General features: G+C 35.5%; 1 protein-coding gene across 1 annotated transcript in view; it reads left to right on the plus strand.

Moving 5' to 3' along the window:
• WDR72 (WD repeat domain 72) overlaps positions 1-15,903 on the plus strand; it is a 94,235-nt gene that overhangs the window by 5,570 nt on the left and 72,762 nt on the right. The window contains exons 4-12 of the mRNA XM_062501184.1: positions 1,482-1,656; positions 2,138-2,214; positions 3,932-4,051; positions 5,139-5,284; positions 5,647-5,743; positions 8,045-8,186; positions 8,478-8,723; positions 9,250-9,470; positions 10,755-10,950. Coding sequence (XP_062357168.1) covers positions 1,482-1,656; positions 2,138-2,214; positions 3,932-4,051; positions 5,139-5,284; positions 5,647-5,743; positions 8,045-8,186; positions 8,478-8,723; positions 9,250-9,470; positions 10,755-10,950 — 1,420 coding nt within the window. The remainder of the gene's footprint in view (positions 1-1,481; positions 1,657-2,137; positions 2,215-3,931; positions 4,052-5,138; positions 5,285-5,646; positions 5,744-8,044; positions 8,187-8,477; positions 8,724-9,249; positions 9,471-10,754; positions 10,951-15,903) is intronic.

The following is a 15,903-nucleotide window of genomic DNA, read 5'->3' on the forward strand; positions in this document are numbered from 1 at the left end:
ATCAGAGGCAGAATATTCATTCTTACCCTTCAAATAAGTGTAGCAAATACTCACAGAAAATAGGTACTTCCTCTCTATTAGAAGTGAGCTAAACCTAACTGTAGCTAATAATTATTTTTGTTTAAAACTTGGGCAAGATAGCTAAAGGAAAATAGGAGCATCTCACAGGAAAACTTTCTTAGGAAAAGGTATGTGTTGCTAGGAGGGGAAGCTATTATCAAAATGCAGCCTTCAGATAGTTATAATAAATGGTGTTTCTCTGTGTGCGTGTTTTGTTGTAGATTTTTTCTTGTAGTTCCATGGGGAATGGAAACTTGTGTTATAGTTAATGTTTGGTTTTAATTGAACTACTAACCTATCTGCTCTAGTAGGTTCCTTTTGTTCTGTGTAGATGATTTAGCTATGAATGGCAGATGTCAAGTAGTGCAAACTGAATATTTGCCATTTGAAATGAAATTTAACACCAGGGTCAACACATAAACATTTGTGGATCTTAACCAGTGTGGAATTTTCTCAGAGGAATTACTGACTATAAAAATCCTACTTCAAGCTTAATTTAATGGCAACAGTAATTGTAAATTTTAAGCATTTCTGCCTCTGTTTATTCATAATATCTGTAAAGCTATTTATCCTATTTCCAATTATTTGTACTACTTTTATTTTCACACGTCAGTTAGTTGACTGAAAAAATGAGAACTATTATATGAGGAAAAACAGTACAGAAAATTTGTAAATGAGGTGCAGTTTTTTTGGGTTGTCTGATATTTTGGTCTAACTACTTTTTTTGTTCCCTTTATTTTAGGATCAGTATTAAATGTAAATTCTGCTTTGAGGTTGCTGCTTTTGCATTTATGGAAGTTGCTTACAATTACAGCTAGATATGCAATGTGGGTGTCCTTGCACAGAGAAAACGCCTAGCAAAAAAGAAATCCTCTTAGTCACTCTGCACTCTGTCTCTGTTCCTTTGTTTTGAGTCTGTTTTTTTTCTTTATGTGATCGCTGAGAAAGCCTGAACAGTAGGGTGTTTAATGTCAGAATGAAGACTATCCTGTGGAGTAGAGATCTTTCCTGGAAACGAATCATAAATTCATTATGGAAAATTTAATTATGAATATTTTGAATATTTTGTCGCCGGATTTTTCCTTTTCCTTTTGACGGCAGGAGCTTTCTTAATTGTTTGGAGAGGGGCCTCTCACAGAAACAAGTCTCAAACTCTTTAGCCATTTATAGGGGGAATTAATACCTGACTTTCTTCCAAAAATCCTGGTATGTAGGAAGGACAGGTGCTTCTTTCAGTCTGAAGCACCTTCTACTGAGCTGTGTACCTTGCTAGTGTCACAAGCAATGTTGTGTATTGTTTCACATATGCCTTAGATTTTTTAGTGGTGCTACAAGTGTTGATTTTGACGTGTTCAGTGTGAAAAATCTGCATGCCATTTGTGTATCTCTGTGTGCTGACTCTCTGCTTTCCACTTGGACAGTATTACCATTGCTCATTCCGAATGACAGGCGAAGGCTGGCTTCTTTGTTGTGGAGAATATCAAGATGTTCTTATTATTGATGCTAAAACTTTGGGTGTTCTTCACACTTTATCATCATCTCAGTCTTCTGATTGGATAAATTGTGTGTGTATTGTACACTCTGCAAGAATTCAAGGTATATGTTTTACATGTATGTATGTAGGCAAGTTAAATTGTGATAAAATATTTCTGTATAGATGGTATGATCCTACCTTGTTTAATACTAAATAGTTTCACAGAGCTGTTATGTAGAAGATAACATTTCATTGACAGCGTAAGAAGTGTTTTTAAGGTTCCTAATATTGGTCCTGTTTTATTTGTTTTTTAGAGAAATAAAACACCTTCTATACTGGCTGTAAACAGCTCATTTCTTGGATTTAAGTATAAATAAGTTTTGTAATATCAGAGAATTTAAAGGCACAATACCACAGTTCTGTGCCTCCTGTTAATGCATTATTCCCTGTTTCTTTACTTGCTTTGTATTTCTGTATGTAATTTACTTTTTTTCGTGTAAAACTGATATTTCATCTAAGCAGTGTCCTGCAGAATCTTTCAGTGCTGAATAGGTGCTCTTTGAACATGGCTTCAAGCTGACTCTCACTGTTAACTTTTCACAGAAGACTCTTTGGTTGCAGTATCTGTAGCTGGAGTTCTCAAAGTGTGGGACCTGTCTTCATCTCTGAATAGCATTCAGGTCAGTGTTAACATAAATGTTCTCAAGTAAAGGCTGCGTTGAAGCGGCATATGAATAAATTTAAATTTATGGATGTGTATTAAATATTATTACTTTTGTTTCAAAATTCTGGAAACACATCTTCATAGTATTATTTAAAATTGGGCCATTGGACAGCTTTTGCCTTGACATCTGTACTATATTTTGGCCAGGCTTCCTGTCTTTTCATATTCCAGGGTGCTGAAGTTGCAGTGCTTTCCTGCTATGCTGATAATGTCCTTGAACTCCTTTAAACTCAAAGCTTTTCAATATTGGCCTTTGTACTCTCTCTTCACCCTTGTTACTCTTCAAAATGGTCCTTTAGATTTTGTTTTCCTCCATCTGCTTTTGACAATGCTGTCTTCACTTAGAAAAGACTATTGCTGTGTCAAGTGTCCTATTTTTCTATCTTCAATCTCACTTACTCTTTTTTGTGTTAATATTCTCAGCAGCTGTCACCATCCGTAAACAAGTGTTAGAACTGGGATGCAATTTTTGTGTTTTAATTAGACTATAAAAGCTAGATTCACAAAGGAACTTGGACAGTGAGACAGAAATGGCAAAATATCAACAGACTTGTCTGACCATTGGTAACTCTTTACTGCCTGGCTTGACAAACTGCAGGGTGTGGGCAGCACTACTTGTTCATGGGTAGAATTCAGCCTCTGAGGAGAGTCTGTCAAGTTTGGTACCATCTTGTTGTCTTTGATTTATCTGTGGTGTTTTGGGGTGGGTGCATCTTTTCAACATTCCTAGAGCAGAACCCACTGCCGTGTTGTAAAAATTCTGAGGACTCTAACAACTGATTACAGATGTCAGAGGAGCATATGGTGTGGTGCAGTCTTTTTACTGCCTGGGGCCACCTTTTGTGAAGGGACTGCTGCAGAGTTTGTAACAATCTGGCTAAATTCTAGAGAGGAGTATTTTAATAAATATTGTTGGATTTACTTGAAATTAACTGGAGCTGTAAGATGAAGTAAGAAAATGGCTTTCAGTTGTATAGCCATGATTCAAAGCATACATACCTCTTCTCTGAGAGGTTTTGAGACTGTTGGTATCTTAAACAGAGAACATCCATTTTAAGTGATTTAATCAATAATTAACAAATACAATTGCCATAGAATAATTTTGAGCATGATGACTGTCTGATATTACCACAAAAAGTGTGAAAATACATACATTGTTTTTAACAGCACATTTAGCAATACAAAGCTAAGGAAATGAATTACTTTTACACTACCTTTAAAGGTGTTAAGAGGAAACAAGGCATATGGCAGCACCAGCATATCAGACTGTCCTGGTTGCAGCAAGTATGAGTGGGAAAATATAATATTCATCAGCTTTTCTGAATCTGATACTCAGTTAATAGGTTGGTGCAGCTGTTTTTTGACAGAATAATACTTAGCAGACATTCATTACTGCAGTTTCTATTTATGGCCTGCCTTTGGTCCTTCACCATGCTCATTATTTCTTTTAAGTGAGATCATGGTCTGAGCCACACTGAATGTTTACATTCTTCTGTTTACATATTAGTTGTGAAACCTGTGAGCTTTCTATTGTTAATTAAGAATTATATGTTGCTTTGAATTTTGAAAGTCTTTTAAAGTTATTTTCAGTGGGTTGTTTCTATCCTAAAAGCTCAGATATTTGAAAGAGGTTTTATAGTTTGGTTGTTTTTTTTCCTCTCTGTGCTTTAAAGGAGAAGCAAAATGTGTGCGAGAAGGAATCAAAGTCTCTGGATTTGATAAATTGTCAAGCAGTAAGATTTTGTACTTACACGGAAAGGCTCCTTCTAGTTGTGTCCTCCATCTGCTGGCAGGTACATTATTGAGCATTACAGTTTCTTTTTATTGTTGTGAATTTTGGAAAGCTAATATGATTTTTACATGCAGTTACTTTTTTTCTCTGTAGGTTGAAGACAGTGTTCACAAATTGTCAGATATAATTATTCCTCCAATACTTCTTGGCTTATCTTAACTGTGTGAAAGAGATGAAGCTTTTATTTTCCATGAATGTATTGCTGCTTTAAAAGTTTAACACCAAATTGGCTGGATAGAAGGGGGATTTAAGTATTAGACAGTTTTAGAGCCCTGAGTGCATTATAGTCCCCTCCACAGTGCATTTGAAAGAAGACAAAGATTAAAAAACCCTGTTTAAGTATGACAGAAGTACTCACAGTTGGCAAGTCCTCAGTAGCCAGGGACCTTTGTTTGTTGATAGAAGCAACAAAACTAAAGGCCCCAGGCTATGTTCCTTTTTTTTTTTTTTGTAGCTACAATAAACTATTTTTTTTAAATGGCAACAATTTTAGAGAAAATATAATGCATTTAAACTGAAACTTACTATAAAAATTATTTTCCAATGTTTTTCTTTTCCAGTGCTACAAAATTTCTCTTACACTGATCACGCAGGGTTACTTTAACTTGTATAACTGACTCCAGCACCTCTGTGGGAACTGGAATGGGTCAAAAAATTTCACATGCACTTGGGTCAACTTTGAATAATGTAGTTGTAGACTATCCTTGGGATTTCTCTTGGGCTACTTAATTTTTTATGAAAACATTCATGGAGAAAGTTCTTGTGTAGAATGCATAGTCTTTTTGTGGAAAAATATCTGTAACATGCATTGTTTTGTATTAATTTCTATGGGATTATAAGACCCTACATTTTGGTTGTTTTTATTTTTTTATTTTTTTCACTGTCAGTTTCTTTAACTTTGAACTGTATGGTTTGACTCTGACTTTGCAGTAGTTTGTTTTTATCAAAACATTAGGCTTTAGAAGTAGTTGTTGAACTACGAAGAGTTGAACTCGTGTTCTACTTACTGATCCACTGCCCAAACCCAGTTTAGGTTAAAAAGAATTTGCCAATACTATTTGCTTATTTTGTTATTTTTCTGAACTTAGGTCTATGATTATTGTGATTTTTCCTTGCTTTGTACTGAGTTCTGTAAGAGTGGTCAGTGCTTTGCTGGTGGGGAGGTGCTGGCAGCTTACAGACTTATCATCTGGACAGAAGATGGCCACAGTTACATCTACCAGCTGCTAAACAGGTGGGCTCAGATGGGAAATTCACACAAAAAGTTCAGGTACAAGATGAACTTTGGGAGGGTTACTATGGAAAATCTCTGCATGTTGCAAATGATCAAAAACCAGAACAAAACCACTTTGGCACTCAAAGATTTACTCTGAGTTTGACAGCCCTCAGTCTTTGTTTGGCACAGCAGGGGACATAGGAATAAGATTAGCCATGTAGAACTTGGGCAGCTGGTGCTATGATTTCAAAAAGTCTCCTGTAATTACTTATTTGGTTACCTTTAATTGAACTTCTGAATCTTGAACGTTACTGTTCTGCTTTCTAAAAAAATTACTTTCTAAAGCTTGTATGCTTAAAATTTCTTTTTGAATTATGCAGTGGCCTTTCTAAAAGCATGTACCCTGCTGATGGGAAGGCACTGAAGGAAACAGTTTATCCTCACTTACTCAGCTTCACTGGTATAAAGGAAAATAAGGTAAACTCATAAGGGTTTGAAAGTTTGTTTATTGTCTGTTTGTAATTACCAGAATAATCCCAAAAGAATTGATAAATTAATCAACATATTTAATCTACAGAAACGGTGATTAATATTTATTTTTTAATTTAAATTGTTACTTACAAACTTGAAGATGCTCATAACATTTTGTCTTTGGTTTTGGCTATATTCAGTTTTTTCTCACAGTGTGAAAAAAGCCTTTATCTTCAACTGTAGATAAACTGGTTCCTTTCTCTAATTTCAGCAGAAAGAGAAATATTTTTCTACTGCAGGTGTGGTCTAAAGCATACTTTCAAATCAATAAAATTTAATTAAAATAAATAGTAAAAAACTCCCAACAAATAAAACCATTCCATAAAACTAAAATAAAAAATGGCAACCTGTGAGCAAACTGTAAGCAAACTTTAATTCTTTTTTTATGTAGGAATGTATGCATGTTTCAATGTAACTGTGTGAATAGGTTGTGTATCCACCTGAAATTGAAGGGGTCTGAATCTGTGGCATTTTATCCAGAATATTGCTGGCTTGAGCCTTCAGAAGCATAATCTCATGCAGAACTTTCCTGCACTGTGAGCACACTGATGCACCCAGAATACATAAAATTAGACACGTGTGACTCTCTTCACAACTGTATTCTAGGCTTGAAGAGGCCTCTAATATTAAGAAAAGAGCTGCAAAAGTAGGTGATCTCTATACTTTTGTTTGAGAATTCATATTTAGCAGAGCATGTCACACCAATTTCAAATTTGAAGCTACTGTGTAGACTGTGTTGGGAAACCTACATCTTCACTCATTTTTTATCTTGTGCTTCATGTGACCACAAGAAATAAATAAGGAAGCCCAGTTGATTTGAAAAGTAGAAAATTCATTATAATCAGGAAGCTGGGGAGTGGGAGGCAGTAAAGGTATGTGGTAGGCCTTCTTACTTGGGCAAAAAATGAATCAGCTTATTCTGTGTAGCTTGGGTTCTGATTTTTTTAAGTCTGATTACTTGTGCTGTTAATGGAGTTGTAATTGTTGGAATATGTGGATTTAATTCCTACCTGAAATTGCATTAATTTGAGTGTTTGCATGACAGCTCAAGCAGGTTGTTAAGCAGTTTCTGAAGACATGCAGCAGAAACATTTTTATTTGTAGCTGACGAGAAACACTGTTAAACATATACCTGTGTGAGATTTTCTAGTGTTCTTTTTGTTGACAAATGTAGGCCCTTAGGAAGTGTGTTTGTTGCATAATCCTGTGAAGCCTGACAGATTTAATTTTCAGTTGAAGGGAAATAGCATAAGCCATTCAGCTTTTCTCCAAATGCTGTGATCTAAAAATCAGATAGAATAACTGCTGAAGGATGACAAAAGGTCAGGAAAGGTGAGGGAAAAGAAATAGCCAGAACACATGGCTTAGCAAATAATAGGGTTACAGTGGAGGTACAAAGTTCACATATGCTTCCCCCCAAATAATGCTTTTAAAAAAATAATGACCTGCTCTTTTAAAATATTTCTGCTTTAATATTTGCCTTACTGCCTAAATAGTTTTTATAGCAGATTTGTGAGAACTAAATCACCTGTGTGATGATCTGTTTTGAACTCCATTTTGAGACTATAAACCAAACCATTTTGCAGGACAGTTAATTATTTTGGAAATGACTCTCAAACTTCAATGTTGTAAAAAATTATATTCCACATATGAGGTAATTGTAGAGTGATAAGCTTTCTCCTGAGCCTTTTTTTTTTCCTAGAGCAAACAACCACAGCTCCCCCAGCTTCTCATCAGAATTGCGCTTCACACCCTTCAGCAGCTTCATTGCTCTGTGGAAATGCTGCACCACCTCATGACTGGATGATGGTGTTATAGACTATTACCAGTGTAAAAGCATAATTCTTACCTTTCTTTATTTGTAGTCGTGCAAGCTGTGATGACTGAAGCTTTACTGAATTTGTTTTGATGTAAAAATGATCAGTAACTCACTGCATTGTTTTTTCAGCCTGACATCAGTCCTTATGCTGGTGAAACTTAGACCTGGGAAGACCTCCCAGTCTACTTTTCCATTTAGGATGCAGGTTTAGCCAAGGATACTTGCAAAGAAGAGGTGATCCTTGAGAGGTTTGTACCAGGCAGGGTGCACTTGGTCTGAGCAGGATTTAGTGGCAAATAAGGAGTCAGCTGTGGTTTGTTTGGTACTTTTACAGCTTTTGATTAAAAAACCCTTTCACATTTACATTTAATTACTACATTATTTAATCAGTTTTCTTTCAGAATACTGATTACTGTTCCTTTTCACAGAATCTTCCTATTGTCATGGGCTTCATGAATGAAAGAAAGGAGCCTTTCTACAAGGTTCTTTTTTCTGGTGAAGTTTCAGGACGGATCACTTTGTGGCACATTCCTGATGTTCCTGTGTCAACGCTTGATGGTTCTCCAAAAGGTTTGGCACTTTTGGCACCTTCATACCATCTCTTTCATTGTGTCTTGGGGTCAATTTTCATGAAAATCAAAATTCTCATAGAAAACCTTTTACACTACAAAGTGATGCTCATTTATTCATTGTGTGGTGATTGCATGTAGTTAGGAATAGCAACTGCTGGCTTTCCAACCCTGGACTGCAAAAAGGAAAAATTAAGGGAAGTGATCAAGAGGTGAAAAGGTGCATTTTGCTTAGTTTGACTTCTTATATTTTGTTTTGCATAAACAAAAAAATCCTCTCTTGCCCCTTTAGAGATCCCAATTACAACCATGTGGACTCTTCAGGATAATTTTGATAAAAATCATTCTATGTCAGAAGGCATTATTGATCAGCTTTGTGGATCTGAAGATGGATTTGAAAGTGCAGTTGTCAGTTCCTCTGTGTACATACCTGGTCTTGATAAGCTTGTATGTGGATGTGAAAATGGGAAAATTTTTGTAACATTAGGTTTGAAAACTGCAAGAGCAAGACTTTTAGAAAACATATCTTTTCTTAAAGGTAAGTTTTAACAATTTGCTCAGATTCATCTCACTGAAGCGCAGAAGACTTTGTATTTCTGGTATCCCTTCCAGTGATCCCTGTATAAATTCTCTGAAAAGTAGGGCTGGTGCTCAGGAATGGAATGAGGAAAATGGAAGACTATGATGATTTTTCTCCTTGCGTAGCTGGTCTATTGGATCTCAGCTTGGCACTACCAAGGTGCTTTCCAGTAGTAGGAATCTGGGAATGGCTGTGGGATTGGATACCCCCTAGAACTGAGATATGTGGCATGTCACTATATTGGCATTTTGCTTTTTTATTTGCTCTCTAAAAGATCATTCCACTGAAGGGAACATAAAGGGTGCATCTTAGTAGGGAAACTCAGAGAGCAGACCTTTGCTCTCCCTTTTAGGAACAGGACTAAAATTCTTTGATCCCATGAAAAGGTTGGTTATATTTATCCTGACTTCCAGCAAGTGTGCTGTCAAATATGGGACTCTTATTCTTAAAGAGCAAAACTAATTTATGTACTGTCTTGTTTCAGATAATCTGCCTTATAAGGTTCTGAATGGTCACAGTAGCAGAGTCACTTGCTTACTTTACCCACATGACAAATCAGTAAGATTTGATCCAAGCTGGCTGTTATCAGGGGGCCAGGACTCCGTTGTGATCTGCTGGGATATATTTACTGGAGGCATCCTACACCAGTTTAATCTGCAGGCTGGTGCAGTGACAGAGCTCTTGAGATCCCCAGAACACTACAGAGTAAGTAGAAGTGTAATAAGTGATGTCTCAAAAAATCTCTATATACCCATCTCTGTGTGTATATATACAAGAAAAAATAAAAAGAAAACACTATCTGGCACTACTTTAGCCCACACCACTTTATGCTTAATTTACATTCACTTAATTGTTGTCTTCTGAAAGTTGCTTTTAATTTCAGGACGTTGAGTTCTTGAGTTTGTAACGCTTTAAATTGAAGCTCTTAACATTCAATTCACTGCTTTTAATATAATGATTATGAATTTTTGTCAATCTGATTAGTCTCCTCCTGAAATTCAAAAAACTTACTCAGTGAGGCTAGGAGCTTAAACATAGTTTCTAGTCCTCTCGATTAGTCCAAAATATATATGCTTCATTTTGGTTCCTAATGTCTTTTTGGTCATTTGTGTGTGTCTTTGCACTTTATGGTATTTAGAACAATTTAAACTTCAAAACTCAATTAATTATAATACAACTTAAATTTAGGTGAAAATTTACTGTTCTTAATGTTCTGTGTAGCTTTTGAACATTGCATTCTTTGAGGCTGGGATTTCTGTTTTTCCTCTTAGCCTGAGAAGACATTTGATACTTTTGAATGACTCAGAGTTCACTTACATGCTGAAATTAAGTATTCAAAAAAATGGTTTGAAATAACAAAGTTTTTAGTATTTGTAAGGCTCTTTTTCATCTTTATTCTGAAAACTGAGTAGGATTTAATGCCTTCTGGCTGGTGTTTCAGCCTTGTTTAAGAAGCTGAATTGTTCTGTAGGGGAATTCCTCTGTGTGTCACCAAAAATTACTTGCAGGAAGAGAAGGCTTTGCAGTATCATATCCATACAGTATGAAACAAATTTGTAACTTAGTGCTCTGTTAGAAATACGTTGCCCTTGGCTTTTGTTTTTAGACCTGACATAATTTTATATTGCATGAACACCAGTTTGGTTTAAAGTAATTTTTTTGCTACTTTCTCTTCTAGGCCAACTGCTACTGTATAGTTGGTTATATAATCACTGCCTTGATATGCTGAATATTGTGAAAAAATAGAATTTAAATTATTTTCTTTAAGATAGTGATAAACCAAAGATGAAGGTATGTTTTCCTGTCAGGAAATGCGTTGTATGGCTAGTCTGCTGAAAACAAGTGGATGATGTTAGCTGAAATTAAACAGTTTTCTAAAATGAATATGTTCCGGGAAAGAAATCACTGGAATATTATTACTAAGCCTGTTAAAATGATGTGGTTATGAATGTGGTTACAGTGTTGAAACTGGAGTTTTCTGTTTTGCAGTTAAAAGATGAGAGTATAGTGTGCTGTGTGTGCAGTGACCACTCAGTAGCAATTCTACACCTTCAGAAGAAACAATGTCTCTTACATGCCAGAAAGCATCTGTTTCCTGTGAAGAAGATAAAATTTGACCCTCTTGAGAATGTGCTAATTGTTGGATGTGAAGACAATTCAGTTTATATTTGGGAAATTGAAACAGGTAATAGCACGAAGGGGCCATCCTCTTTGTTTTGATGTTTTGCTCATTTTCCTGAAGGTTTGTCATGTGATGTTATATGAGCATAATTTACAGAAGGCCAAAACATTGTAGAAATACGAACACATTGTGAATTGGAGAGTTTCAATGTTTATATAAACAATAAAGAAAAGAAAATTTTCTTATGATTCAAGGTATGCCACTAGTAAAACAGAACATCTTGAGTCTGATCCTGATAATCAGAAGTTTAGCTGACATGGCAGTGAATTGAGTAGAATATTCCTGGGAACTAGAAATAAAAATGAAACTTAGTAAAAAGGCTGTTTTCAGTCTAAACTGTCCCAAGTTGTAGCACAAAGTTATTCTTTCTTCCAAAAAGTCATAATCTGATATCTTTTGATTTAATTGATAATTAGTTAGTAGTGGAAGATAATTGCAAATCTCACAACTCTGTAGTCAGCAAAACTAAAGCTAAGTGTTTTCAGGTTAAACTGTAGATTCCCAGGTGATTTGAGAATGTAATACTGTTTCATATGGATTATAAATGTAGTTATTTGAGCCTGGACAGACAGAACTATTAGCAGTTGTGATGGTATTACTCACTACAGTGTGAGTGTCCAGGCAATTCAAGGCTGTGTGTCCTAAGAGGAGGAAGATGCATTGAGTCCAGCGCCACTGAAATGGAGAGCACGTTAAAACTATCAAAACCTAATTTTACTAACTGAGCACTGTGATCACAATTTATTTTATAGGTTGTTACAGTTCACTATCTACACTACTTGCTCTAGACAAAAACAAGAAAAATCAGTGTATTTGAACTGTCCCTCTTTTACTCATACAACCATTGCCTATGTCAAGACTCGAGGAAGTAAAATCGATGCCGCTGCTCATACATATTACATATTCAGATAGGGTGCAGCTGGCTAAAAGTGTGTCTATTCTTACGAATATCACAGAAGAATGAGTGCCACAATCACCCTCCCTTTAAGAGTAGCTGGTACACAGAAAAGATGCTGTTATTCTCTCTACAGTAGCAATTAACAAATCTTTTTTTGTGGTGTTGTTCCTGTTATGCATTGCTGACAAAAAGGTGCCACCTAGGGTCAATACCTGAGAAAGCCTAGTAGGATATACTGTAGTTGCTTTAATGTTGAATTGCATCTGTATTGCAGCAGAACACAAGAGGTCATGGCGTTGATCCTTGAAATTGGCCTGACCTAGATCAAGAGCTATGTAGATACTTCAGTGGGACTCAGGCAGACAAAGCATTGCTCCAATGTGTGATAGAGAGAGATACTGCATCACTGAGGCACCTCTGCACACACACAGCACCTTTCATTAGGATTTTATCTGTTGCCAGATAAATGGGCAAACACACATAATACCACTTGCCTACGCAGTTACCTCTGAATGTGTTCCCTAACTCCATTAAATAGGATAAAATGAGTGGTAGCCTTGTGCTTGAATTCCATTATGGAAAGGGACATGAGGTAGTTCTTATTGCTTCTATGGTCAAAAAGTTTATATTTCTTCTGGCTATGCAGTTAGCTTTGTGAATTAGGCTTTGCCTCTAAATTAGTCAGTGGAGTATTGTGTCAGACTTGTATATCACTGTTCACTGTTAAAAAAACAAATCTGAACAGTGCTCCTGTGCAAAAGGTAATGGATGGCTGGGAAAACAGCCAGTCTGTTTATAATTTCAGGCTGTGGATTAAGAAATTTCTATGAATATTTCAGTATTTGCACTGTTGTAGAGTCAGCAATAATTTGGTTGAATTTGACAGGTGACTTTAGAAAAGTTTTGAGACCTAATACCACTTTGACTCTAGAATGGTTCTTCCATCAGGTAATTAATAGGTTGACCCCTAAAGCAGATGGAGGATTTTGCTATGCCTAACAGTTCATTGTCCAGTTTTCTGTGACAGAGGCTGACACGTGTACAGAAAGCATTCCAAAGGACAAAAAATATGTCTCAACAGGCTTGCATAATAATCACTTTATGGGACAGAAGAAACTGTGTCCTAGGTTAAATGCCAAACCAGTGCTACTTCATGTACAACTTGTACTCTTCTAATGAGATTTACAAAGATAACCTTATTTTACGTGATCCCTGGGAAGTTTTCTGAGTGCAATAGTCTGCATATATTCTAACTAAATAGGATTTCAGCATAGTTTATGAACTGTTATGAAATGTTAAATACCTGGAGTATAGTTGACTTCAAATGTAATTTAACTCTGACTACAAGACAAGTCTAGAAAGGCAAAAGATAATTGCCTGTTGCTCTTACAGGTCTAGGATAAGATAAATTTAATTATATTCTTTTGTTCCCTTGATTTACAGAGCAAAGTAAAATTATTGTAAGTTTAAATATTGGTATTGTACCTGCATGTGGGTAGTGGTATAGAAAACAATATGGAGGCCATGAAATAACTGTGTAGTTAAATGTATTTTGCCAAAATTTTAATATATGGATACAGGAACTTTCCATTGCAGTGGAATATCTTTCCATGACAATGAATATTGATCTAATCATACATTTGGAATATTAATATAGTATGTGTACAGGGTAGGCTCCAAACTTGTGTGCTAGAAGACAAATATGAAAATCAATAGCAAATTTTATTCTAATTAAAGTGCAGAATATTTCTTCCAATAGCCACCACTTGAAATCCCATTCAATAAGGAAATTAGCTGTTATCTGTATTGCTTTTACATTTTCCTAACCAGTTGGTATCTTTGCTGTTTTAGAAAAGTAAATATCATTACAATAAGATACAGTAATAAAAAGGATCAAAGTATTTTTGCTTGCTGTGTACAGCATATGGCAGCGTGTCTACCAAGCCACTGTTAGAGCCAATGTGCATTAAGAGTGAGAAATGAATGGGTGGACTTTAAATGGCAATCTTCCTTGCTCAGAGTTAATAATCATTTATCAGTGATAAATTGTTTTTCAATTAGTATGAGTTTAAAGTGAATTTATTCTTTGAAGTTCATAATACTTGCAGAATTAATCACTTGCTAATTTCCTGTTACTTTTTTTGCCTTGCTCTGTTTTATTGTTTTATTGTTAACGATATGTTTAGTTTGGGTTTAAAGTTAGAATAACATCACTTAATAAAGCTTAAATTTATTATTCAGTTATCATACTACATGTTTAGCTTTACACTAGCTATATTATGTTTTTTTCATACTCCCCCAGGGAGTGCAGATTTTTCAGAACTCTTACATGCTGTTAGCTCCAGCATGGGAAAACAAAAAAAATTGACACTTACACCTAAAAAGTATTTTTGAGAGCCGATCTCCTGAATAGTCAAAACTAACTCCGCTTATGATCCTTACTAGAAAAGGTCAAAAATAATAAGTAAATAATAGCCAATAAGTAAATAAATATACAGTATTTTGTTTTATCTGCACTATTTGTGTATTGCTTTCCCTATTTGTGCTCTACCCTGAATCCTTTCCTGAATAGAGTACTTGCTTGTATTTTGACATGTTGATTATCACAGTAGCTGAGTGCTTAGTAACAATAGTTCTGCCTTTTTTATAAGTGCCAGAAGCATTATAGTTGTCTTGGTTTCTAATGTCTGCATCTAAACACACCAGAAATCCTAATGACAGTGGTTTATATAGAATTATTCTGAGAACACTCTAGGTGGTATGTAATTTTAAACACCCCCACCCCCCCATGTTTTGATGTATTGAGTATACCAGAGATGTACATAGATGTACTTGCTACCTCAATTCAGGGGTTTTCTTTGCTAGATCTACCTGTTCTTGCAAACACCAGTATCAGGGTGATACTGATGTGTTTATCATTGGGTTTTTGGTAAAGGTAAGTGAATGACTATCACTTCCATTGACTGTAATGAGCCTGACTGTTTGCCACCAAATGCAATGGTCTGTATGGACCTCTCTTGCTTGAGCAAGCAGGAAAACCAACAGTGCTTCAAGCAAGGCTGCCACTGTTGGGAGCAAGATGTCAGCTTGGAGTTGCAGTTCACAGAAGGTGAATGCTCAGCTTTGAGTCCATACTTTAGGGCATTAAGTTTTTTTGAAACACTTGTTTCATGACTTTAACAAGACTGATAAATGGTTTGAGACACTTCTGCTGAGAAAGAAAAAAAATAATACCACTTTAATATAGCTGTCAAGCATAGAAAATTTTACCTCAAGCATTTATAATCTCAACAGGTGTCAATAAAATAAACCAGCCTATTAATGAGTTTGTCAACCCTAATAAAATATGCAGTGTCTAAATGCCCTAATGAAATATGCAGTACATTAGTCAAATTCATCTGTATGCTCATAAAAAACTTCATAAAAAATAGAGAAGCATTCAGAATTCGCTGAAAGTAATTCTTGTCATATTAACACCACATCAATAAATTTAAATGTTGCATAAAACCTCTGCTGTTTCTGAGGAACACCTGCCATGTAGAAAATAAAATCACTATGCAGAGAATGATGTTATGGATCAAGCCTTTGATCATATTGATGGTAAAACATGCTGGACAGTTTTCAAACACTGTTTAAAGATAATTTTATGTAGTTATATATGCTCCAGTATTTTTAGAATTGGTGCCAACAATGAGACTTGCAAACCTGTAGTAAACAGCAAGTATCACATGAGTTAAAATGTGAGGGGCAGGGTTTGGGTTGTTTGGTCAGCTTCTTTTTTTCTAAGTAGACCTTTATTTAGTATGCCTGGCAACTTTTCTCATCCCACATAGAAATTAGGGACTAAACTTTATAAAGTTAAGGCTTAGATTTCATCAGGTGGCTGTGAGAAAATAACTTGTATAGTTTAAAGAAACTTAGAACTATATCAAAGTAAATTTGGTCATTACTTTACTAAGATTTATGCCTAGGTAATTGTAGAACCAAGAGTAATTCCACTTTTGTGACCTTTTTGTCCTTGTAAAATTTAGTGATTTGCAGTCTTTTTGATAACTTTT

The sequence above is a fragment of the Cinclus cinclus genome, chromosome 13, assembly GCF_963662255.1.
Source record: "Cinclus cinclus chromosome 13, bCinCin1.1, whole genome shotgun sequence".
Lineage (NCBI taxonomy): Eukaryota > Metazoa > Chordata > Aves > Passeriformes > Cinclidae > Cinclus > Cinclus cinclus.